We start from the raw sequence: 26929 nt of genomic DNA on the forward strand, positions 1-26929 counted from the left end.
CCTGGAATGACCAAGAGGCTCAGTTATATCATTATTTCACGCCTGACTTCCCTTTGCGCAGACCTGTCAGTTTACAGTGTTGGTATGGTAGTGATATCCTGTCCTGTCACCTCCAGAAATACCAACGTGTGTGTGTGTGTGTGTGTGTGTGTGTGTGTGTGTGTGTGTGTGTGTGTGTGTGTGTGTGTGTGTGTGTGTGTGTGTGTGTGTGTGTGTGTGTGTGTGTGTGTGTGTGTGTGTGTATGTGTACATGCCCCACAGCATGGCCTGGCTCTTGGCCTAGATCTCCATGGTCAAATGAACGAATACAGTGTTGTCCAAACCTGGGCAGGCGTTAAGGTGAGAGTAAGGACAAGTACCTAGTCTTTCCTCTGGTCAGTTCACCAATTTAACTTCAAAAGCTCGATGCAACATCTATTTTACAGATACAATTCATTGTTTATTGCTTTCTGTCGATTACACACTAATTGCAATTACTAATTCACAATAGAATTTGCATAGAAATACTTGACTAGCATTTGTGTGACTACCATTGGTAAACGAGTCCTTATTAAAACCCATCTCATTCAACACACCTGTGGTTTTTCCCCTGCTTAGCTGTTGCATGTGCCAACCAATGGTTACCTGCCATGTCATCAACTGTAACGTCAGCCATCAGATTGCTATAACATACTGTATAATCTGGTTAACTGATGCGCAAAATATCCAGGAGTTGTAAGATCTGGCATGCATCAGCAATGTCTGAGCAGGGGAACACGACCGCCGTCTTCCCATGACCCTATTGTGTCGCTGCGTTTTGCTGAAGCTCATTGGCTGAGTGAGAAATGAGCAGTTTATACAATGCTTAGCCTGTTACACTTGCTTGGCGCTGGGCTGACGCCGAGAAAGAGAGAGAGAGAGAGAAACGGAGAGAGAGAGAGATAAAGGAGATGGGAAAGAAGGAAGGAGAGATGAAGGGGAGATTTACTCTGATTACATCCCAGGGATGTCAATATCTCCTGCGAGCAGCGACTGCTAACCCCACCAACACTCCATCACCCTCAGCAGGCAATTAGATAGCATAATACATGATCCAATAAACCACCCTACGTTGCCCTCTCTCCCTCCACCCACTCTCTACTCTCTCTGTCTCTCTCCCCCGCCCCTTTCTCTCTCTCTCTCCCCCATCTCACCCCCACTCTTTATCTTCCCCTCTATCGCACTCTCCTTTATCCGCTACCTCTCTCTCTCTTCTCCCAGCTATAAAACCCTCCTATACAGCGCTATTGTCTATCACAGTTTGTTCTTGGAAGGAGCCATGAGAATCTGTGCTCATTAGAGATGTCAGCTGCTCACCCAGGCATAGCAGAATAGCGAGACTAGCCTCTAATAAACAGTACACAGAGGGTATACAGACACACACAGAGAGGCAAGAGACACACGCACACACACACTTTGATGAGAAGTGCAGCACTGGGACACCTGAACTGTGCTGTGTTACTATTCATTTCCAGTACCGCTTGAACTGTTTAGGGCAAAGCAGTGTTTGAAAGTGTGCCGGCAGTGCTGCTGTTCACAAGACTGTTTCTCATCCAAACAGCCTGATTAAGCTGACCTTCAGGCAGAGGAAATCATTAGAAGTGTTTGAGTGTGTAGACATCAGTAAGGAAGTATTCACACAGCCATAGGTATTCACACAGCCATAGGTATTCACACAGCCACATCTTCAGGATGTCAATTTACTGAAGACAGCACCCTTCCACAGCCCGACATGAATAAAACAAAGTTATTGTTGCAGTAACTAGTGTCTCGCGTATATTTCGGTTGGGGACTTTTTACAAAGCACAAAATACCTCTGAAGTGTCAAATGGATGTAAACAATGAAACTTGGTTTTAATTTGCAACCTTTCATCCGGTTGTTCTTGTGAAAGGAATGTATTCAATAACCTACCGAGGTTGAATAAAGATATATTAATCAACAATGTGAAACAATAAACAACGTCCACATTTGAGTAGCGCATACCCAAAATGGCCACCACAATGTCTTCCTTGAGGATTTGTGGACCCCGGGACAAGAAGTAGAGGGCAGTAAGCACGTCTCCACAGTGGACTAGTGTGTCGCCCGGTGGGGAGTGCGTGGTCTTGAACCTCATGGCCAGGGCCCTCAGGCAGCCTTAGTAGCCCCCTTGGAATGCCTTGCAGCCCTGGAGCAGACTCGCGTTGAGGTGGAGGCAGATATCAGCCTGGAGACACTCTGGGAAACCCTTTAGGACCTGGGGCGTGAAAAGACAGGCCACAGCAATAGGAAAAATGGTCAGATAGGACTGGGGGAAGTGTTTATGGTGTTATCAGAGGTGTGCTGTCAAACTAACTTGAGACGTCTTTGGGTGTGGGTTTGGTTTGAGTTGCAAGTTAGATTTGGTTTGGAATCAATGGGTTGATACAATTGCCAATTGTGTTTTGGTCTTCTTCTCAAAATCTAAATACTGCATTGTCATATGTGACTGTTTGAGGGGGTATTTTATGGCATCTACCCATAGTTTTAATCAGAGTAATAGCAGGTGGGGGTAAACAGATATCCAACACTGCTATACAAGACACAACAAACTAGGAAAACATGAAACAGACATGGAAACACACCTTCCCTTTGATAAATAAATAAATAATTAGCACAAGTGTGCTCATGAGGGAACTTTCTATCTTAGGTGAGGTATCATTAGTGTCTGTGATTCAGATTTATTATAAAAATGAATAAATAAAATACTTACCTCAAAACTGAATTAACCTGTCATGTCATTTAGAGTTTAAGGATCAGAGTGACAAGTATTTCAACTATTTCAATTACTACATGCTTAAATGCAAATAGTATCACTGGAAAAAATGTCACTAAATGATTCAGTGACATTAATGCCCTCAATTGGAAACAAGTAATTTGCCTGGGACTGAACACCACACAGGGTCAAAGGTTACAGGTTAAAGTTCATGAGATGACTGTAAACAGAGGATCAAATCTTGAACTGTGAAATCACAGAGGACCAGAGGGCAAGGGAAGGCTTCAAACACACAAAGGGGAACATTAAACAATGAAACATTCTTACTCTATATCACATTAAACAATGACCTTATTAACAAAAACTCATCTGGACAAATCTACATTTCTTGAAAAAGAGGCTATTTTCAATAGTTGGGACAAAATCATGGCATGAAGATTTTGGAAAGGAGAGATTGAACAACATTTGGCAAGTGCAGTGCAGGTGCAATATCGCTGGACATGTGTGCCCAAGCCTCCCCACACGGAGGGAAACCTGGCAGTGCCAGGCTGTCTGTGCCTCTAACTGCCATATAAAATTATGTGGTTTGTGTTTGAACACACACATTTTCGTGGCGACCTTGTGGCAAGCCACATGCCAGAGTCAATCTGTGATGGACAATATGGGCTGCTAGAAGCACTGAAGGTTATACTACTGGCTGGCATGCAATAGGGAAGTCAGTATGTACACTGAGTGGACAAAACATTAAGAACACCTGCTTTTTCCGGGTGAAAGCTATGATCCTTATTGATGTCACATGTTAAATCCACTTCAATCAGTGTAGATGAAGGGGAGGGGCAAGGTTAAAGAAGGATTTTAAGCCTTGAGACAATTGAGACATGGATTGTGTGTGTGCCGTTCAGGGTGAATGGGCAAAGACAAAATATTTAAGCGCCTTTGAACGGGGTAATGTAGTAGGTACCAGGCACCTGTTTTAGTGTGTCAAGAACTGCACACTGCTGGGTTTCCACGCTCAACAATTTCCCATGTGTATCAAGAATAGTCCACCACCCAAAGGACATCCAGCCAACTTGACACAGCTATCGGAAGCATTGGGTCAACATGGGCCAGTAATCCTGGCCAGGCAGCTTTGACACCTTGTAGAATCCATGTGCTGAGCGAATTGAAGGCTGTTTCTGAGGGCAAGGGGGGTTGCAACTCAGTATTAGGAAGGTGTTTAATGTTTTCTATACTCAGTGTACAAGGCATGATCTAGAGGACTACAGTATTTAAAAATAACTAGGGCATGCCTTCAAATTATCATGCTTTTTTCCTAGACTATGAAGACAAAAGTTGCTAGTTTTTAATAAGGTATTCTTTGATTTCCGTCTTGGTCAGCGATTTACTACACTATGCCTTCTTTTGAAAACAACCGTTTCTTTGAACACAGTACCTCCTGCTCTTACAGGTGATGAAGTCATTCCATTTGACATGAGGCAGACAAGGGAAAAGACACATTTAAACAAGTACAGTTAACATCACCAGGGAAAAGCCGGTTTACATACAGTATCCATGGCTTTCATTCTAGAGTTTTAGAATCTTAATCAAGATCATAATAATGTCATATAACCATGTCGCTAAGGGAACACACTGGGCTATATGTTAATGGTAAGAACCGTCATGGAGACAACGTTGTTTAAGGTCAGAAAAAAAAACATTGAACAGCTTCACCGAGAAGCTAAGTACTGTAGGAGAAACACAGCAAGGCAGTAACATAACCGCATCGTCAAACTGTGGGGCTGAACATGAAAAACCTATTGAAGAACAGCAGCAATCTGAATCATCAATCTGAGACTTAACCACTATCTATTCCCTTATCCCACCATATGACTAACATTATGTCCCAATATGAGCATTTTTGTTTGCCAAAAGTCTCACTTGGAAGACTTATTAGCCCCACACACACACAAACACGCACACACACACAGCCTCCTTACACCCCCACGGACCACCACCCCCACCCCCCCCACCTTCCTCCCTACACAACCCCCCCACCCCCATTCGCACCATATTCATGTCGATGCCGTTGGTGTAGTTCAGGCGTGTTGGAAGTACTCCTCCAGCGTTGCCTCAGTGGGTTGGGGATCTGGTGGAAGCGGATGAATTCTTTGACCCGGAGCATCTGCAGGTGGTACGCCGTACCAGAGTACAACCGCTGGATGATGGCCGACACATTACCAAAGATACTGGCGTACATCAGGGCTGCGAGAGGAGAATCACACCAGACAGGTGGTCATCATGTCGTCATCACTGTTAGCAATATTCTAATTTCCCTTAATTAATCAGTAGCTAGGAATATAGTAGTACAACAACTTATTGAGTAGTACTACTTGGCTTTACAGTAATAGTGATTCATTGTCGAAATGTGTATAATGTATTCATTTGTTTGTTCGTTCATTCATTCCATCTGTTTCAGTCTAAACACTCACAGCCAATCAGCATGACACAGATGGAGAAGATCTTCTCGGAGTTGGTGTTGGGTGAGACGTTGCCAAAGCCCACGCTGGTCAGACTACTGAAGGTAAAATAGAGGGCGTGACGTATTTGTCCTTGATGGACGGGCCAGAGCACAGGGTCACTGTAGTTGTACCTAGGGGTGAGACAGTACACTCAGTTCATGGTTCGATACATTTCACTGTATTTTTTTCTACAGTATTATCCCAACATAATAATGGGAAAAGTATATTTTTATACATCTGATTTTGTACCAATATTTCTTAGTGTAATTAACAAATCCTAAAGTTATTTCCGATCATTCAACTGCATCGTTATTAAGGTCATGTGATACAGTAAATAGTATTGGGGTACATTGAGGCACAAGTCCATGGTACATGTTGTTATGATATTCAGTAATTCAGTATATTTTGGCTTGCCTAGTACCTCTTTCAATGGACACGCCCAGGTTATCCAGCCAGCCAATCTTGTGCTCCAGATAGGGCTTCTCCACATTGCCGATGGCGTACCAGATGCAGGCCAGCCAATGGGCAATGAGGCGAAGATGCACATGAGGACGCATAAGGACGGCGGCGCCGTACCTCTGAATATCGGTCCAGCTTACGGGCCACGCGAACTAGTCGGAGCAGCCGGGCGGTCTTCAGCAGCCCAATCAGAGTTGTGGTCTGAGGGGACATAGAAGTAAACAGAGCTGTGATTGGCTGGGGTTTGAGTGTTGCAGTACAGTCCAGGCAAGTTATTTGTTAATTGGATGCACCACAACAGGAAGCAATTTGTTGTTATTAGGGGTAACCTTAAGGTCAGATCAAAGGTTAGGAGTTAGGGTTAAGATAGTACTGTTTACAATCAAGCTTGGCTAAATGACCCACGATCCAGTTTCTAATTCCAGTTTCTAAATCACTGAACATGTCAATGGAAGGGAACTCTACAAAAATAGACTGCTGTCTAAACCAGCAGAGAGCAGTGGCAATAATACGAATATAATATAACATATTTCCGTCATTCTAAAATGTTGTTAGGAGGAATGAGGGGAAAGGGGATTTATCAAGCCTACATGCTACATACTAAGACGACTGCAGAAAAAAACATGTTTTAAGAACAATAAAGAAAAGAAAATCTAAAAGAACTGAGCTTTTGACAGAGAGTCCAAGTCTTCCAGCCAGGCAGCATGAAAGCAAACACCACGCCTCTCCTGTCCTCCCACCCCTCCTTCTGTTCAGTTTAAACAGTCTCCATCCTGGCATCTCTCCATCTCGGTTCCTGCCCAGCTAAATGAACACGGTGACAACAACAACAACAAAAACAACCACGGCCTGCCATGAGATAAGAGCTGATTTATTAGTGTCGCACAGTCTGCAAACAGCATAAGTGAGTCTTAGGGAAATTCTAATAGTTTGTTCCTCGTCTCCTCCAGGACCAACGTTTATAGTAATATCTGAGGAAGTCATTACTACTACTGTTTTTGTCCTCTACAGTCACTCAGCTCTCTGCACCTGCACGTTTATTTACAGGGGTGCTTCTCCCGTTTACACATGAGACTCAATTTGACAGTGACTATGGTTCCTTGTCTCATAGAAGGGAGTCTGATTTATGGCGCAACACTGACTTGACTCTGTCACAGGTGAATGTGCTCTGGTGAGGACACGGATGCTACTGCTGAGTCTCTCCTGAAAGCTCCATTACAAACCGCCCGGGCCATCCGCCCAGATCTTCCCTCTAGATCGCTGCAATCATTTACAGCAGATTTAGCCTACTTTACTCTTAGAAAAATAGGTGTTATCTAGAACCTAAAAAGGGTTCTTTGGCTGTCCCCTGTAACGTCTGCTTCCAACTCACACTCTCAAACACGTAGATCCCCTGAATGCAGTTCACTCTCCAGATCCAATCACTGAATTCTGATCACCTGTTCACACACCTGTATGTCATTATCACACACTATTTTAGTTCAGTTCTTTGCACCCCATCTTTGTGAGGTATTGTTTGTTTTGTGACACACTTCTAGTTGGGCAGCTGGTTTCCCCATAATTTAATCCTCCCGTGTATGATAGTTTCTGCCTGCCTCACTAACGATGCCTTTTGCCTATTCCCTGCCTGTACTTTGGCAGTTTTCCTGTTCTCAACCTATTGCCTGATCTCCCAGACGACGTTATTCAACTTTTCCCTGCCTGTACTGTTGCCTTTTTGGACCCCCTGTGTATGACCTTCTGCCTGCCCCTGGACCAAACTACTTGACTCCTTCTGTGGTCCTTTACAATAAACATCTGCTGTGCCCTGCGCTTCAAACCAGCTCTCTGTCTCCGAAAGTGTTCATTAAAGGCTCCTAAGGAGAACGCTAAGAAGAACACTTTTGGCTCAGGTAGAAAGAACCCTTTTGGGTTGCATGTAGAACCCTGGAACCAAAAGGGTTCTCCTATAGGGACAGCCAGAAGAACCCTTTTTCTAAGGGTGTACTTCTCAACCGGGAAGAGAAATCAGTCTCAGACAGACAGGGCATATCCTAAATCAATCAGAAATTCTTTCGGGGTTTTTAGAATTGGTCCTAACTGTTGATCTTGACTGGAATGTCGGATGTGCAGAGTGAAAAGGGGTGCTTTAGTAGGCTATATTAGTGTATGGTTGATTAAAGTACTTGCTTAAGTCCTGCAGTGCTTGTGAGTTGAAGAGTGAGAGCTAAAGCTTCTCCCTAACAACCCCTGATGATAAATCCGGGGATGGGGTTTGCTAGTCATCTGTGTTGCCTTTGTCACTCACACAACCCCTGATAGGCAGACAACACGTGATGGCTTGTGGTCTGAAATAGAAGACATAATCCCATAGGCTACTGGCTACAACAGGGTTTTCTAACTATGTTCCTGGGGTCCGATCCCGATTTAGGAATTGATGCCTTTCCTACGCAATCAATCAATCAAATGTATTTATAAAGCCCTTCTTACATCAGCTGATGTCACAAAGTGCTGTACAGAAACCCAACCTAAAACCCCCAAACAGCAAACGATGCAGGTGTTGGCCACGGTGGCTAGGAAAAACTCCCCAAAAGGCCAGAACCTAGGAAGAAACCTAGAGAGGAACCAGGCTATGAGGGGGTGACCAGTCCTCTTCAGCCTGTGCCGGGTTGAGATTATAACAGAACATGGCCAAGATGTTCAAATGTTCATAAATGACCAGCATGGTCAAATAATAATAATCACAGTGGTTGTCGAGGGTGCAACAGGTGGTTCACAGCACCTCAGGAGTAAAATGTCAGTTGGCTTTTCATAGCCAATCACGCACTCCTTTCCTATGCACCTCATCAGTATTTGGTATACCAATTTACCTTATTTAGTTGGCTACCCTTGCACACTTTGTATACATTTAATTCAACTGCTGAAAACCTTCCCACTTGCTGGCCAACATATTTTCGTGGAGTTTTTCATTCAATGGAAATTTTCAGTACATGTATCTCTTTAAATAAGGTTTTAATTACAATTGTCAACAGACTCAATGGAAAGCATTAAGAGAACAGGTTCAGAACATGGGGATCAATGAAAGAAAGCCATCTATGCATATTGTTCTCCGTTTCAGTACCAACTAGATTTAAAAATACTCTTGCAGATTATTTCGGCACATTTTAGGTTAGGAAAGTATGTATGAATCGTACATTTTTTTGGGGGAGAGTCTACGCACTAAATACTGGATATTGATGAATAAGAATAATAATATAATATAATATATGCCATTTAGCAGACGCTTTTATCCAAAGCGACTTTACAGTCATTACAGTACATTCTACGTATGGGTGGTCCCGGGATCGAACCCACTACCCTGGCGTTACAAGCGCCATGCTCTACCAACTGAGCTACAGAAGGACCACGAATACAGTGGTTTGATTCATCCTGAAAGCTGTCATATTCAAATTCAATCCATGAAATATTGGAAGAAGGAAAAAGGAGTTTACCTTTTTGTATAAATATAACCTTAATTCTCACTAATCATGGAAATGTATGACAACGGTCTAGTTGCTGTGAGCCTTGTGCCAGGCTCCAGGTTTAACCGGCTGGTCTGAGTTCCATAATGATTCAAATAGGCTACATGTCCCAAAATATTGCGCAACGTTAGCCAGATATGATCCACTAATGCTAGCGACCCTCAAAGAAAATGAATGATGCGAAAAAGAAATCCATATGGATTACTGACTGCGGCTCCTGGTAGTGGCTAATGTTTATCATGATACAAACTGGAAAATAAAACAGAGAAAAGCATATAATCAAAACATTATAAAGCGTATACATCAACTCGGGAGGTTCCAGCCCACAAAGCCTATAAGCTTGGGTCTCCAAATTTCATCCATGCAAATTATGAGGGCACACAATAACAATTCTGAATACTTGCACAGCTATTTATATCTTATTTCACTGTGAAAAATATGATTTTCAGTTTTCTTCCCATATGGCTGGTTTCACATTCGTCTCCAGGGACCATAAGGAAAAATCATCTAAAAAACAATTGCTATGTTATTTACGATTCCCTTCTCCAAACGGATTAGTCATTTACCTAGCTCTTATCAATAGATCCTACCAAGTTATGTGACAGTGCACGGAGAACAGTACTATTTCTATCAGAAAGAAATGAAGTAGATGCATCTTACACTTGGAACCGGTAAATTAGCTAGACCTTGTTCATGGTTTCATTGCGCGTCAAGGTGGTGGAATTATGAGGGAATTAGGTAAAGGTCAGAATCTGTAGACACACCTCCTCCCACCTTCATTTATTCTAGCTCCACCTCAAACAAATAGTGGGTGAATAGCATGCTATTCTCATGTTTCAATTTAAAAGTAAGACTACGCATAGAGAGAAAAAGGCCATAAAAAGGCAACTACGTTGCATTTACGCATGCTCAACTCGGGCATGAATCTGGGTCCTGGAAAACTACTGTCTGGGTATGCAGGCTTTTGTTTCAGCCCAGCACTGATACACACCTCATTCAAATGATCAACAAATTCAATTTGGACGTCAATTTTCTTAATTGGTTGTTACTGCAGGACTTACACAAAAAGCCTGCACGTGTTATCATAAAATGTAGCCTCTGCTGCTTATTTCCTGAAAAGTGAGAAACACTATATTACTTTGGACACACGCTGTGGCATGGCACCACTCGTCTGTCTGTTCCACTTCCTCTTCCTGCCATTCACTGACAAACCCAGATGGAGGGTAACTCTCTGGTACAAGACACCTGATGGTAAATAATGACTGGACAAATCACTGCTCTGACACACCACTGCTCCCTACACATGCTCACTTGTCATCATTTTGCAAGAGACATCTTTTTTTTCTTTCTGGAACATCATGTACCCTCTTCTGTCCCGCTCTGTGATGTGCCAGCAAGGGACACACTTAGCAGTCGCTGCTCGGCTGAGATATTGACATCCTGTGGGTGTAATCCAGAGTAGATAAATCGTCCCCTCTCTCTTCCTCTTTCCCTCTCATACGCAGGAGCACATCTCTCCCTCTCACTGCAGTTCAACAATCTTTCTTTTTTAATCTGCATCTTTCTTGCTCTGTCTTTTTTCCCTCTCTCCTTTTTCTCGAGTTTGAGAACTTGAAAGCTACTGTTCCACCTGATGGGAGCCAAAAGCAACACAGACAAATGAACAACAACAAACTGCAGTTTAGCAGTTCAGTCTTAGCTATTTGAGAGGCAGACGCCGTTCAACAGTTTTAGACGCCCGAGGCAATCTGCCATAGCTACAGACTGAGACCAAATCAGATGTGAAAATGAGAGGCGTCTGACTAGCGAAACCTACAGGGGCACCGTCATGTCGACGAGGACCCTGAGGTTGTCTGACGTGTGCCTGTGAGTAAGTGACTAAGCGACTTTAATTCAAAACATTTCAGAGAATGAGGGAAAACTATAGAGCACCATGTCATCACGACTTGGACCCGAGGCCTAGTGACACGTGTCTGTGAGTAAGCGGCTAAGTGACTAATGCCCGATTCACTCGATTAGGCCGATGCAAATGGCTCTTTCAAGCACTGTTCCCGTAACTATGGTGGATATGTAACCAGGCCAACACAGCAAAGTACAGCTCGGTTTGACTCAGTTTCAGCTTGGCTTAGTAGTGTAAAAGAGTCTACGCGTTTTCTCTTACTTTTCCTCCGATCCCGAGCCGAAGATGAGCAGATCAAAGGGATGGCAGCCACCATGTCGATGAGGAACCAGCCCTTGAAATAGTGGATGGCTATCTTCGCCGGGTGGCTGACCACCTCCTCGTTGAGATTCACATAGGTTGTCCTGAAGTTGATCAATATGTCCACGATGAACATGATGTCCACCATGAGGTCGACCACGTTGAGCGGCGAGCACGTACGCACTCCCTCCTCTTCTGCTCCTCTAGGTCGTTGAGGAGGAAGGCGGCGGAAGTAGGGCGTGAAGATGGCCGTGTAGATGACCAGTAGCAGGATGAGCCAGTCCCACACCGCTTTGAAGGGGCTGTAGTGGAGGATGGTTAACTTGTCCATGCGGGCGTCTGGAGCTTGTACTCGGGGGAAGCACATCTGCGCCCAGGGATAGCACCTGAGGAGGAAGGAGGGAAGAGTTAAGAGGACGTAAAGTGAAGACATTAAGAAAATGGTGGCTTCTATGTAGGAAAAGCACTATTTAAGGAATGTTGAATTGCATCAATATCCCAAATATTCCAGTTGCAGTATGGCCTGTCCCTGGATAACTTTTAATATCAATATCACCAGAGCAGATAGTAGTCTCAATGACACTAAGGTGATTATCGTTGTGGGATATAGTCATTCATTCTGCAGCTTGACACTTCAATGCCAGGAAGACATTTCTGTCTCTGCTTCTCATGGCTGATTATCACGGTGGCGAGAGGAGGGGAGGAGAGAGAGAAAGGTAAAGTGCTTCACCCAAGGGCAGAGAAGTAATTATTGTAGATGGAGAGAAGCGCGAGCTGAAATAGAGCCTTGGAAATGGAATTAGGGCTCCATTTTGGCCGACTTCACCATAGAACCAGAATTACTAGAATGGAATCCCCATTCAAGTCGATGCTCCATGATGGTCAATTCAAGTAATTATTTCCAATTATTTCCTCCATCATCTAGGCCTACTCCTAGTCGCACCCTGGCAGGGATCGCCTCGGCAACCCCTGTGTTTGAGTGGGATGAAGGCGGCGGGCTTAAGTGATTATAATGGAATTGGTTATTAGATGTCTTCTGTCCCCTCCCTGTGTGATTACAGGTCAATAGAACAACCCTCCACTATATCACACCCTTTAAAGTAAATCACCAAATAAAGGGCAGAGAGAGAAAAAGCTTTTCATTATTCATGTCCAGCTACAGTAGTTATCTTCATTAAAAGTTTTGGTAAGTAGGCTACAGCAGTTTTATTTATTTCATCAAACTGCCCTTTGCTCAAAAGTGGAAAAGAAGCAAAAGGCAGTGATTGTCACGAGAAACCTCTTTTGAACGACGTGCTGTTTGTGACTCTTGATGACATACCACCTAAATCAGGCAGAATCACATACCATGTGGATAGATTAGTCGATGTGGCCTACTGGGCTGCTGCATTCGTAAGGAGTTGGTAAAAGGAGTACCTAATCTCTGATTCAATGTCAGACGTTTCTAGGCCTATATGATCCTGTTAATCCATTTTGGGTTGGGTGATCTGATCCGATATCTGTGGTTAGTGGCAACATCTAAATCGAGCCATACGGTTACATAGATAAACTGTCTCTGAGCCTGCTGGCAAGCCCAGGGAGGAGTCAATTTATAGAATGAGAGCTCAGTTGAGCACGTCGTTCCCCCTGATCTGTTACTAAATAAATTATTCAGACATAATCATTTGATGCACCTAGTGTGGATTCGAAGGAACTCTGTCATCTGGAATAACGGTATGCAAATGAGTGGTCTGTTCATTTCACCCTCTCACGTTATTTGTTTGTATTGTTGGAGTATTTAGAATACTGGAGTGTCATTTCCTGTCTTGGCCAGTGCTGTTTTGTCATGTGACCCGCAACATGTATTGTTGGCAATAAATAAAAATAGGTAAACTGAGCGAAGCCATGACATAACAACTGGTAAAACTGAAGCAAACCCATCAAAACCTGGAGAAATAAAACCTCATGGGCGAACATTAAGTATCAAACGTGTTGTTTTATATAGAGCATCAACATGCATTGATGCCGCTTATCAATCTACAGCACAGACTCATGTCAATCCTCCATCTGTTTAGTCTGGTTGAGTTCTGTGTTTATTCTGCAGCCTAGAGCACAAACTGGAGAGACTTGGTCTCCAGACATCGCCTGGAACAGTGTGAGCCTCACAGCCAGACAACAAGGGAACAGGGAACAGGAGCTTGGGATGTCACATCCAGACAACAGGGGAGGAACAGGGAACAGCAGCTCAGGGCCTCACAGTCAGAGAAATATATAAAATACTAAAGAAACAAGCAACTGTCTAGTTTGATCAAATGACAGAATGAGATGGCGAAAAGGAAAAAACATGTTCAATGTAATCTGTTCAATAGTAAGCAGCAGATGGTTGCTAACCAAACGTACAACCAGGAAAGAGAAACAAGAGTCTGTTATGAGTCTAGATAATCAACTATAACTCTATCTGACATAGGCCTGCTGTATAACAACAGTGTTCCACTGCAGTAGGTATATCCAATATGAACTATATCAGGGATGGCAACTCCATTCCTTGGGGGCCTGATTGGTGTTACACTTTTTGCCCCAGCCTCAGCTAACACACCTGACTCCAATAGCCAACTAATCATGATCTTCAGTTTAGAATGCAAATTAGTTTAATCAGCTGTGTTTGCTAGGGATGGGGAAAGGTGTGACACTGCTCTGGCCCCCTGAGGATTGGAGTATCCCATCCCTGAACTATATAAATAATCACAACAAATACTAAGATCCGGTTGGAAAATACAAGCTGCAACCCACTATTGAGATGTGTGACACACACACACACACACACACACACACACACACACACACACACACACACACACACACACACACACACACACACACACACACACACACACACACACACACACACACACACACACACACGTCACCAAATAATTGATTAAAACACACTGTTTTGCAATGAAGGTCTACAGTAGCCTCAGCAGCACTCTGTAGGGTAGCACCTTAGTGAATGCCGGAATGCAACTAGCATCTGTCCTCCTCTTGGTACATTGACTTCAATACAAAACCTAGGAGGCTCTTGGTTCTCACCCCCTTCCATAGACTAACACAGTAATTATGACAACTTCCGAGGACGTCCTCCAACCTATCAGAGCTCTTGCAGCATGAACTGACTTGCTGTCTTCCCTATCAGATGATCAGAGAATGAATCTAGTACTGAAAGCAGAAGCTACAGCGAGCTAGCACTGCAGTGTATAAAATGTTGTGAGTAGTTATCTTAAGAGAGAAAGACCATAGTTGAACAGTTTTGAACAAGTTAATTTCTTCCAATATTAAGGAGAAGCAAGAGTGAGAGAGATTTGGTTGTATTTTTTAAACATTCGCTAGCGAATGCAGCTAGCTAGTTTAGCCTACTCAAACACCTGGCTCAAACAGAGAGGGATGCTATGTTAGCTAGCTGGCTATAGCTATCCAACACTGGAACTCTTCCAAGTCAAGGTAAGCTTTGGTTTTATTAATGTATTGCCACCGTGGCTTGCCAGTGTAACTGATAAACTGTACACTGTACTGCATGATTGTAGCGAGTTTACTAACGTGTTAGTTTTTTTTTATTTTAATTTTAATTTGACCTTTATTTAACTAGGCAAGTCAGTTAAGAACAAATTCTTATTTTCAATGACGGCCTAGGAACAGTGGAGTTAACTGCCTGTTCAGGGGCAGTTCTAGTTAACTATGATGTGACAACTGTCTGTGTAGAGGTAAGCGGTCATTGTATTAAGGTTTGGCTTGGAAAGGCTTTTCGCCTGGTCACAGACAGCTACTGTGTTGTACACATAGTTTTGAGAAGGAATTACATCTACAACGAGTGAAGTGATCATGATGTTATTATGTGGCTGCTATGAAAGTGAACTGTTTGCGTGTAATCAGGTGTGTATTCATTCCACCGATTCTGTTGAAAAACATTTCGCAAACGTAACAAAATGGGGATAAACATACCTGAATTTGTCCAATAGAATCTCTAATTTGCAATTGTTGGACTAATGATTACACGCTACATTAGCTAGCTGTAGGCAAGAGTGTGCAAGGCGGTATTGAATGTTTCACTGCCTCTCACCTTGACTGCTCAAAATTCCCTCGGCCTATGCACCTATGCACGTTGTAAACTTTAATTCATAGGCTAGGTTGTAGCAACCTTATGATGGGTACAGTATCATGTAGTAGGCTAAACCTATCCATGTTACATTGAACTGGGTGTATGGAATATGAATGACTGTCATCCAATATTCTGTAATAGAATAAGGCCATGCTCATAAAATAAAAATTATCATCCTCCCTCATCTTATACCGACTGCCAACTTTATACACATTATCAGTAGAAAAGCAACATCCTCATCTGTTCTGGACAAAGTGGCCCTGACAGATCTTAAAGGTCAACCAGCTCTGCCATAGTGACACACCCGGACACACAGACAAACAAGCACGCAGGCAGGGAGTACACACAGGCAGCCTGGTTTCCCTCCTCCCCCAAAGGGACCCACACAAGGAGGCGTCAGTGTACTGCGCACACACACTCACCATGGGGAAGACAGACAGACAGACAGACAGACAGACAGACAGACAGACAGACAGACAGACAGACAGACAGACAGACAGACAGACAGACAGACAGACAGACAGACAGACAGACAGACAGGCCTGGAGGCCGACAGTGATGGTGAGGATGACCTCTAACCTGTGTGTAACTAGAGTGTATCCCTGAGCCCTGGTAAGAGAATCTGTCCCCCTACGGATGATATACACCTTCACCGGTTTACTTATTAAAACAAGCCGCTTGAGTTTCCAATGAATTAGATAGCGTCAGACAGTAACAACAGAGCAGCGTGTACAGACACTGTGTTCTGACCTGGTGGTGTTCCGTGTGTGTGGGGCAGGGGATAATTACCGCTCTCTACTGTATAACATTGGGGCACATGACTATTCATGTGATTATTCAATGAGGTAATAGTACATCCAGCTACAGCACACTATACATCTGTAACTGTATGTACAGAACAAACACACAGAAAATACATGTCCTCTGTATGGAACCTATTCTATAGAATGGCTCACTGACATAAGCCAACATCTTGGCTTATGTCAGTGAGCACCAACGCTTACTGAGCACAAGGCACATGGCCTTTCGTTACCTCTTACCTGCGTGACCTTATCGGTGACGTTGTGCGTTCGGGTCCTTGACCTTTGGGCGATGATGGCTTTCTCGGAGGACGGAGGGGAGGGGCACTTCTTGTCGTTGTTGGCCTCTGAGAAGTTGAGCGTGATGAGGGGGATCTTGTTAATGGTGCTGTATCTGTTGAGGTGAGAGTCAGGCGTGGAGCCCAGAAGACTGGATTTGATCTGGTTGAAGGGTCCTGGAGGAGAATTTAATGGAGAGAGAGGTTTGGCAATGGCTAGCGCTGTGATGCTAGGCTAGGCTAGAGCGGCAATGCTATGGTAGGCTAGTGCGGTGATGCTAGGCTAGGCTAGCAAGGTAGTGCCTGACACAGCTTGAGAATTTCACGGTATGCTAATGGTTTAAAAAGGGGACCTCAAGTGCAGTTCATGGTAGGTGTGTCAATAGGCTGCTGTGTCTATTTGTTATGCGTGGGAGCGTGAGTATTTTTGCTCTTGAGTGAACTCAATTGCTGTCACAAGAAAAGTGAACAACCACAGGACAACAGTAGAAATACAACAGTCAAAAAGATCCACCCTAACCCTCTGCTTGATCCTGGTACCTTCCATTCAACAGCTGTAGAAATGACAAACTTGGTGTAATGAACAATTTTAGTGAAATAATTATGTCCACAAAGGAAATGTATACTTATATACTTATATCTCAGTCAAGGTTTTGACTCAATGACACCATATGGATATGGCTTTTGTGATTCAAACATCCACAAATACTCTATGTTACTATGCGAAAATACAGTACAACAGTGCCATAAAACCTCACCACGTTGAACAACATACACACTGTCACACATAATATCTTCTGTGGGCAATATGGAGAAGACAGGGAATGTGTCAACTGCTGATCCAAAAGGAGAAGATGGAGGGATGACTCATTCTCCCATTTTCACAAACGAGTGTTGAGACTACAGTGAGTGATACTTACACACACAAAAGACATGCGCAGCTTGAATTCATGCTACAGCAGCATTGTACGGTACAGTATGTGTGCATTACAGACATATAGGAAAAGCTCAAGCCATACCCCCAGCCATCCAGGACCGAGACACTAGCGAATCAGGAGAGAGAGGGAGGGAGGTAGAGAGCAGCGTAAAGAGGAAGTGACCTCAGAGAGAGGGGAGGGTCAAAGGTCAGGATAATTCTGCTGGCACTTCCTGAGTGTCATGTTACATTTATTTGAGCAACATCAGAGTGATTTTAGGTTAAAAAATCTGGCCACTATGTTATGGTAATGAAAATATCCTGGAAATCGGAGACATAATGTCTAAAGTTAAGAATACAAAATGATAGCGGATAACATTTATCAGATGCTCCTCCAAATGGAGTAGGTATCAGTGGAGGCTGTTGGGAGGCGCTATAGGAGGAAGGGCTCATTGTAAATGGAATATTGGAACAGTATCAAACACATCAAACATATGGAAACCATGTCTGACTCCGTTCCATTTATTCCATTCCAGCCATTACAATGAGCCCGTCCTTCTCCCCACACTCCTTCCACCAGCCTCCTCTGGTAGGTATTGATCCAGAATGCACTTTTAGGCTCGTAAAGAGATTGATTTCAGAGGAAAGTACAGTCATTTCATTTATTTCTGGAGGTTAAAAGGCTCTCGGATATTTGATAACATTCCATTGACATAGAATTCAGTGGAGGCTGCTTAAGGGAGGACAGATCATAATAATGTCTGGAATGGTGCAAATGGAATGGTATCAAACACATGGTTTCCATGCATTAGCATTCAACACAGGCTTATGTTGTTGTTGAATGGAAAAATCCATGCAGCAAGCAGTTCAGGCCATATACTCTATATCCGTGCTATGTTCAAGGAACGTGGGGTTGTTACCTTTGATATTACGACCATTGTCTGCGATTGGATAGTGTTGAGGGGAGAGAGGGGATGGGAGTAAGGTGGGAGGAGTGAGAGGAGATTCCAGATCTGTACGTAGCTAGCTAGTGATGAGAGACGACCCACATAAAAAGCCCTATCGCCGTCACACCATTCATTATCTTGAAGTAGATGTATTACAGTGTCACGCTGGGGCCCTTGGAATGAGAAATGCAGATACAATGGTGTAGGAAGGGATATAAATATTAGCTGGGTACAGAGACAGGGAGATTCTGAGGCGGTACTGTACCCCTCTTGTTGACTGTGGGTGGAAAGGTGATCTGTGATGCAGGAGTCAGGATAGATGTGGTAATTCAGAAGTCAGGATAGATGTGGTAATTCAGGAGTCAGGATAGATGTGGTAATTCAGGAGTCAGGATAGATGTGGTAATTCAGGAGTCAGAATAGATGTGGTAATTCAGGAGTCAGGATAGATGTGGTAATTCAGGAGTCAGAATAGATGTGGTAATTCAGGAGTCAGGATAGATGTGGTAATTCAGGAGTCAGAATAGATGTGGTAATTCAGGAGTCAGGATAGATGTGGTAATTCAGGAGTCAGGATAGATGTGGTAATTCAGGAGTCAGGATAGATGTGGTAATTCAGGAGTCAGGATAGATGTGGTAATTCAGGAGTCAGGATAGATGTGGTAATTCAGGAGTCAGGATAGATGTGGTAATTCAGGAGTCAGGATAGATGTGGTAATTCAGGAGTCAGGATAGATGTGGTAATTCAGAATTCAGGATAGATGTGGTAATTCAGGAGTCAGGATAGATGTGTTAATTCAGGAGTCAGGATAGATGTGGTAATTCAGGAGTCAGATAGATGTGATAATTCAGGAGTCAGATAGTGGCAGGAGTCAGGATAGATGTGGTAATTCAGGAGTCCTGATGCCTGAAGAGTAGGTAAAGTTGAGCTGGGGAGCTAACCTCATTCACTGATCCAAGGTCAGCTTTGATTGGTACCACATGATAACAATGGTTGGGATTGGGACCAAATCTACTGTGTAAGAACAGCAAGGCCAAATTGATTTAATATAGCATAACATCTCAGGATGAGGCGGATGGGGGAGACAAGCATTTCTGACCATGGAGGTGGTGTTGACTTACATACCTTCACTTGCATGTCGGTCCCTGAAGGCCATCTTGGAGTTGGAGCCAAAACCCTCCATGTCCTGAGCAGAGGAGGCCCTCCGGATACTACACACACTCTCCCTGGACGCGGTGGGGGTCAGGTCTGGGATGGAGGGGGCCAGAGGGCCCACAGTCTGGGGCTGGGCCTGGGGAACCGCTTGAGGAACCAGCCTGTCCCAGAAGGGCCCCTTGGGGGACGAGTGGTCCAGGGGTCCTGACACAGGGGTGGAGCAGTGGCTGGGGCCAATGAGGGCCCGTGTGTCGTTGGCGTAGGAGGGGCTGCAGCTCTCCCGGGTGGGCAGTGACTGGAAGTCGCGGGTGGCCACCGACTCTTCACTGCGGCGGGGCGAGTCGATTATGACTGCGTCAGGGTCCTGCTGAGGGAGGGACTGCTTACTGATGCCCAGGAGGTGTAAGGCTGGGAGCCGGAAACAAAACAATCTACCTTTCCCTGGGAGAGAGAAAAGAGATAGAGAGAGTACAATTTTTCAACAGTGACGCTTGGAATATCTCCAACAATAAGAGAAATCATTTTTACAAAACTGCGCTTTTCAGAGTGGTTCGTGATGACTTCATTTATTGCGGAGGAATTCTTCATTTGATTGTGACTAGGTAGAAACAAGTAGGGGAAGATGGCGAACTGGAGGGATGCTCTGTAGCTCATGCTAATCCTCAGTTTCCAGCTCACTCCCCAGATATCAAGCAGCGAGTGCCAATATTGTTCAAAAGGAGCTAGCCAACAGTTATTTCAACAAGAGCAGCAAGATCAAAACAAATGCCTCTTATCCCAACGGCCTAGCTTCCACCTTCAGCTTCCTTCAATTATTTAGACGTTTGACGAAATAAAGCAACCGCCATTAATATATTACAGTCCCATAAAATATAAAATTACAACAGGTTTCCGATGATTGATTAATACCCTTGGAGAAAGAGATCATCTTTGTCCAAATGATGTTACTAATGAATCTGTCAATGCGTTATGAGTACAGTTTCTAGGAAGTATGAAGTGGAGGCATCTTGCGTTCAAGGACATTGGGGACCTTGTCAGAAGATCTCATTTCAAATGTATAAGATGTTCCCGGGGTGACCTAACAAATACACAGATATACAGTGGCTATACACACAAACATGCACAGGTGCACGCACACACACATACACGCACGCGCGTGTTTGAAACTACAATCCCAGTCAGAACTATGAGGCATGCGTGTTTTCTCCTCCTAGTTTGTAGAAACCATCATTAGTCTGTGCACACAGTTAACATGTTACAGTACATGTGTCGTACTGTATGTGAACACGACATCGCACCATGGCAACAGAACGTATAGTACATACATTGATTAAGCCAGATCGTGCCAGCTCAGGGCCATTGAGTCTAGTGAAGCATTCTTTCCTGGAACAAAAATCCCATGTTATTACCAGTGGTCTTCTCAGCCTCATCCAAGCACCCTTACAGAAGCTACCTAACACTGAGTAATGGAAAAAAGGGAAAATGGACAAAATCTGTATACTGCTGGAGACATTGACGTCTTTATTTCTGTAATTAAAACAGTACATTTTCTATTAAAAACTGAAAACATAAGTGAAGAATTTCATAAAATAACAGAACATCCAAAAGTAATTTTCCTGATGAAGTATTATACTCTATAAATCTAAAAGCGAATACAAAAACAAGCATAAACTATGAAAAAGAAAATACTCTCCGCTCCATATCCCTCTTGATATTTGGGCTTTAGTGAGATAACGTGCCTGCTACATGACATTTCAGAGGTTGAATTGTTAAAGGCAGTGTGGGGAATAGCAGAGAGATGATTGACAATGTTCAGCAGGCGTTCTTTTGTTGTGCCCTTAGCTCGTCTTTCTTTGTTGACACTCATGACGAGGAGTAGAAAACCAGTTTTCGACACTGTCATGTGTACACTTGGGTCACTTACTTTGAAGGTGTTACTTTCACACCAACTAGATTCCAATAAAAATCAACACATATTCCAGTGCATCTGGTTCTTATTATTTTTCATTTGTCAATGGTTTAATTGTATCTGTCCCTATCAAATAAATGAATGAAGAAGTGCATAATCAATATATTAATGGAAATATAGGAAAGACAACACATCTACCTCACCATAAGCATATCCACTTTATGCCCCCCCACACACACAATTTCAAAAGGATAAAAACCTACAGGCTAAGAATCCCTTAATTGGATAGAAAATTAAGCATGCCAAATAATATACCAATGTATTTGTGGCAAAAGAATATATGCATTGGCCTGTTATCATTTTTAAAGGTGACACTAGGAATGATGCTCCTTGCCGTGCTGAGTTCCACTGTAGCCCTTTCCTGCAGTCAAATGACCAAATGGCCCTTTAGTGGCCTCATGGGCGAAATGTTATTAATATTTTTCATAATTTCATAACTCGTAAACATTATTTTTTTTAAACAGCCGAAAATCTGGTGTTTCTATGTCAAACAGTTTTGTTATTTTTCAGTCTTCTGTGATGTGTAATATTGGGATGCAAACTCAAAATGTAATACATTTCAACTCTATATCTGACACGGTACAGGTGCAAGAAAGCAAAGGTAACTGAACTAAATGACTATGATTGCACTCATTTCATCATGAAGTACTTTGAGAGACTAGCCAAGGATCATATCACCTCTGCCTTACCTGACATCCTAGACCCACTTCAATTTGCTTACCGCCCCAATAGATCCACAGACAATGCAATCACCATCGCACTGGACACTGCCCTATCCCATCTGGACAAGAGGAATACCTATGTAAGAATGTTGTTCATTGACTATAGCTCAGCATTCAACACGCCTCCAAGCACACCATTAAGCTTTAGGCCCTGGGTCTGTACCCCACCCTGTGCAACTGGGTCATGGACTTCCTGATGGGCCGCCCCAAGGTGGTGAAGATAGGAAACAACACCTCTACTTCTCTGATCCTCAAATCTGGGGCCCCACAGGGGGTGCGTGCTCAGCCCCCTCCTGTACTCCCTGTTCACCCATGACTGTGTGGCCATGCACGCTTCCAACTCAATCATCAAGTTTGCAGATGACACAACGGTAGTAGGCCTGATTACCAACAATGATGAGACAGCCTACAGGGGAGGAGGTGAAGGCCCTGGGAGTGTGGTGCCAGGAAAATAACCTCACTCTACGTCAACAAAACAAAGGAGCTGATCGTGGACTTCAAGAAACAGCAGAGGGAGCACCCCCCTATCCACATCGACGGGGCCACAGTGGAGAAGGTGGTACACTTCAAGTTCCTTGGCGTACACATCACTGACAGACAATGTGGTGAAGAAGGCGCAACAGCTCTTCTTCAACCTCAGGAGGCTGAAGAAATTTGTCTTAGCACCTAAAACCCTCACAAACTTTTGCAGATGCACAATTGAGAGCATCCTGTCGGGCTGTATCACCGCCTGGTACGGCAACTGCACTGCCTACAACTGCAGGGCCCTCCAGAGGGTGGTGTGGTCTGTCCAACACATCACCAGGGGCAAACTACCTGCCCTCCAGGACACCTGCAGCACCCGATGTCACAGGAATGGCAAAAGGATCATCAAGGACAATAACCACCTGAGCCACTGCCTGTTCACTATTATCCAGAAGGCAAGGTCAGTACAGGTGCATCAAGCTGGGACCGAGAGACTGAAAAACAGCTTCTATCTCAAGGCTATCAGACTGTTAAATTGCCATCACAGGCACATTAGAGGCTGCTGCCCTATATACATAGACTTGAAATCACTGGCCACTTTAATAATGGAACACTAGTCACTTTAATAATGTTTACATTTTGCATTACTCATCTCATATGTACAGTTGAAGTTGGAAGTTTACATACACTTATGTTGGAGTCATCAAAACTTGTTTTTCAACCACTCCACATATTTCTTGTTAACAAACTATAGTTTTGTCAAGTCGGTTAGGACATCTACTTTGTGCATGACACAAGTAATTTTTCCAACAATTGTTTACAGACAGATTATTTCACTTATAATTCACTGTATCACAATTCCAGTGGGTCAGAAGTTTACATAAACTAAGTTGACTGTGCCTTTAAACAGCTTGGAAAATTCAAGGAAATTATGTCATGACTTTAGAAGCTTCTGATAGGCTAATTGACATAATTTCAGTCAATTGGGGGTGTACCTGTGGATGTATTTCAAGGCCTAACTTCAAACTCAATACCTCTTTGCTTGACATCATGGGGAAATCAAGACATCAGCCAGGACCTCAGAAAAAAATAGTAGACCTCCACAAGTCTGGTTCATTCTTGGGAGCAATTTCCAAACGCCTGAAGGTTCCATGTTCATCTGTACAAACAATAGTACGCAAGTATAAATACCATGGGACCACACAGCTGTCATACCACTCAGGAAGCAGACACGTTCTGTCTCCTAGAGATGAAGTACTTTGGTGTGAAAAGTGCAAATCAATCCCAGAACAACAGCAAAGGACCTTGTGAAGATGCTGGAGGAAACAGGTACAAAGTATATTTATCCACAGTAAAACGAGTCCTATATCATCATAACATGAAAGGCCGCTCAGCAAGGAAGAAGCCACCGCTCCTAAACCGCCATAAAAAAGCCAGACTATGGTTTGCAACTGCACATGGGTAACAAAGATCGTACTTTTTGGAGAAATGGCCTCTGGTCTGATGAAACAAAAATATAACTGTTTGGCCATAATGACCATCGTTATGTGGAGGAAAAAGGGGGGTGCTTGCAAGCTGAAGAACACCATCTCAACCATGAAGCACGGGGGTGTCAGCATCCTGTTGTGTGGGTGCTTTGCTGCAGGAGGGACTGGTGCACTTCACAAAACAGATGGCTTCATGAGGAAGGGAAATTTATGTGGATATATTGAAGCTTGGTCGCAAATGGGTCTTCCAAATGAACAATGACCCCAAGCATACTTCCACAAAGTTGTGGCAAAATGGCTTAAGGACAACAAAGTCAAGGTATTGGAGTGGCCATCACAAAGCACTGACCTCAATCCTACAGAAAATGTGTGGGCAGAACTGGAGGCCTACAAACCTGACTCAGTTACACCAGCTCTTTCAGGAGGAATGGGCCAAAAAATTCACCCAACTTATTGTGGGAAGCTTGTGGAAGGCTACCCCAAAATGTTTGACCCAAGTTAAACAATTTAAACGCAATGCTACCAAATACTAATTGAATGTATGTAAACTGGGAATGTGATGAAATAAATAAAAGCTGAAATAAATCATTCTCTCTACTACTACTACAACTACATTTCACATTCTTAAAATAAAGTGGTGATCCTAACTGACCTAAGACAGGGTATTGTTACTTGGATTAAATGTCAGGAATTATGAAAAACTGAGTTTAAATCTATTTGGGTAATGTGTATTTAAACTTCTGACTTCAACTGTATATACTGTATTTTATTATATTCTACTGTATCTTAGTCTATGCCACTCTGACATTGCTCGTCCAAATATTTATATATTCTTAATTCCATTCCTTTACTTAGATGTGTGTGCATTGTGTGTATTGTTGTGAAATGGTTAGATATTACTTGTTAGATATTACTGCACTGTTGGAGCTAGAAATATAAGCATTTCGCTACACCCGCAATAACATCTGTTAAACACGTGTATGTGACCAAGAATATTTGAGTTGGTTTGATTTGGGTCTTATTTTATTTAAAACCATAACCATGTGTGTGAGGTATATACTTTTGTTTCAAAGTACATTTGTTTAAGACTAACAAGAATCACTCTGTGTGGCCCTGATTTAGCCCACTGCAGTAGAACTACAGGCAGGGAGCATGGCACTCTCTCTGCAAACACACACAGATAACACTGCACAGCAGCCAGTGCATGCACAAACACCATCCCCCGTTGCTATGATACCAGCTAGTCGTAATATTTGCATTGAATATTAAATAGAACTCAGATCCCCCAGTCCTGAAGTGAAATGGTGACTTTATAATGAAATAATAATTTGGATGAAGTAAAAAGAGAGAGGGATATCTAGAGATATGGTTCCAATCCTCGCCGAGGCAGAATAGAAAGCATTCAAAAAAATGGATCTCCTCCCTCAAGCTGTGATTCTGCTGAAGATGGATGGTTTGAAGTGGATATGCAGCCATGCAGTTTAGGTGCTTAGTGCACTCATTCTGATTTACATAAAGCCTCTCCTTTTGGAGGATGTACACTGCCCCTTGGATTTCAGACCCCTTGGGTTTCGTCACATTTTATTGTGTTACAAAGTGGGATTCAAATGGATTACATTTTTGGTCAACAATCTATACAAAATACTCTGTAATGTCAAAGTGGAAGACAAATTAAATTTTTTGGGGGGACTAATAAAAACGTAATAAATTAAACATAAGTACTCATCTCCCTGAGTCCATACATGTTAGAACATCTTTGGCATTTATTACCGCTGTGAGTCTTATTGGGTAAGTCTCGAAGAGCTTCACACCTGGATTGTGCATTATTTGCATACTATTATTTTCAAAATTCTTCCATCTCTGTCAAGATGTTGGAGATCATGGCAAGACAGCTATTTCCAAGTCTTGACATAGTATTTCAAGCAGATTTAAAAACTGTCTGGCCACTTGGGAACATTCATTGTCTTCTTGGTAAGCAACACAGTGTAGGCCTTGTGTTGTAGGTTATTGTTATGCCAGTCTCTGGTGTACAGCCGTCTGAAGCAGGTTTTGCTCTTGGACTTTTCTATCCGTTTCTTTTTATCCTGAAAAACTCCCCAGTATTTGCCGATGTCAAGCATACCCATACCAATATTCAGCCACCACCATGCTTGAAAATTAGATAGGAATTACTCAGTGATGTGTTGTGTTGGATATGTTACAAACATAATGCTTTGTATTTAAGCCTAAAAGTGTATTCCTTTGCCATGTTGTCTTACTTTAGTGCCTTTTTGCATACAAGATGCATGTTTTGGAATATTAAAATTGTGTATATTTATGTTATTCTTTTGGAGTCACTACAATGTTGATCCATCCTCAGTTTTCTCCCATCAAAGCCATTGAACTCTGTATCAGTTTTACAATCACCAATGGCCTCATGGTAACATCCCTGAGCAGTCTTATTCCTGTCTTGCAGCTCAGTCTTTGTAGTTGAATCTGTGCTTGAAATGCAATACTTGACGTAGGGATTTTACAGATGGTGTATGTACAGTATGGGGCACAGAGGAAGGGTTAGTCATTTCAAAATCATGTCAACCCCTATTATTTCACACAGAGTGAGTTCTTACAAATTTTATGTGATTTATTAAGCAGAATTTTACTCCTGAACTCA

General features: G+C 43.1%; 1 protein-coding gene across 4 annotated transcripts in view; it reads right to left on the reverse strand.

Moving 5' to 3' along the window:
- The window catches only part of LOC118372278 (potassium voltage-gated channel subfamily H member 7-like), a 141454-nt gene that overhangs the window by 84313 nt on the left and 30212 nt on the right, over positions 1–26929 (reverse strand). For 2 of the 4 annotated variants that reach the window (XM_052499257.1, XM_052499255.1), the window contains exon 4: positions 19607–20077. In XM_052499257.1, coding sequence (XP_052355217.1) covers positions 19607–20077 — 471 coding nt within the window. Of the gene's footprint in view, positions 1–17636; positions 17661–18453; positions 18475–19606; positions 20078–26929 lie in introns of all 4 variants that reach the window. The other 2 variants (XM_052499254.1, XM_052499256.1) reach the window with 2 other exon arrangements.

The sequence above is a fragment of the Oncorhynchus keta genome, chromosome 37, assembly GCF_023373465.1.
Source record: "Oncorhynchus keta strain PuntledgeMale-10-30-2019 chromosome 37, Oket_V2, whole genome shotgun sequence".
Classification (NCBI taxonomy): Eukaryota; Metazoa; Chordata; class Actinopteri; order Salmoniformes; family Salmonidae; genus Oncorhynchus; species Oncorhynchus keta.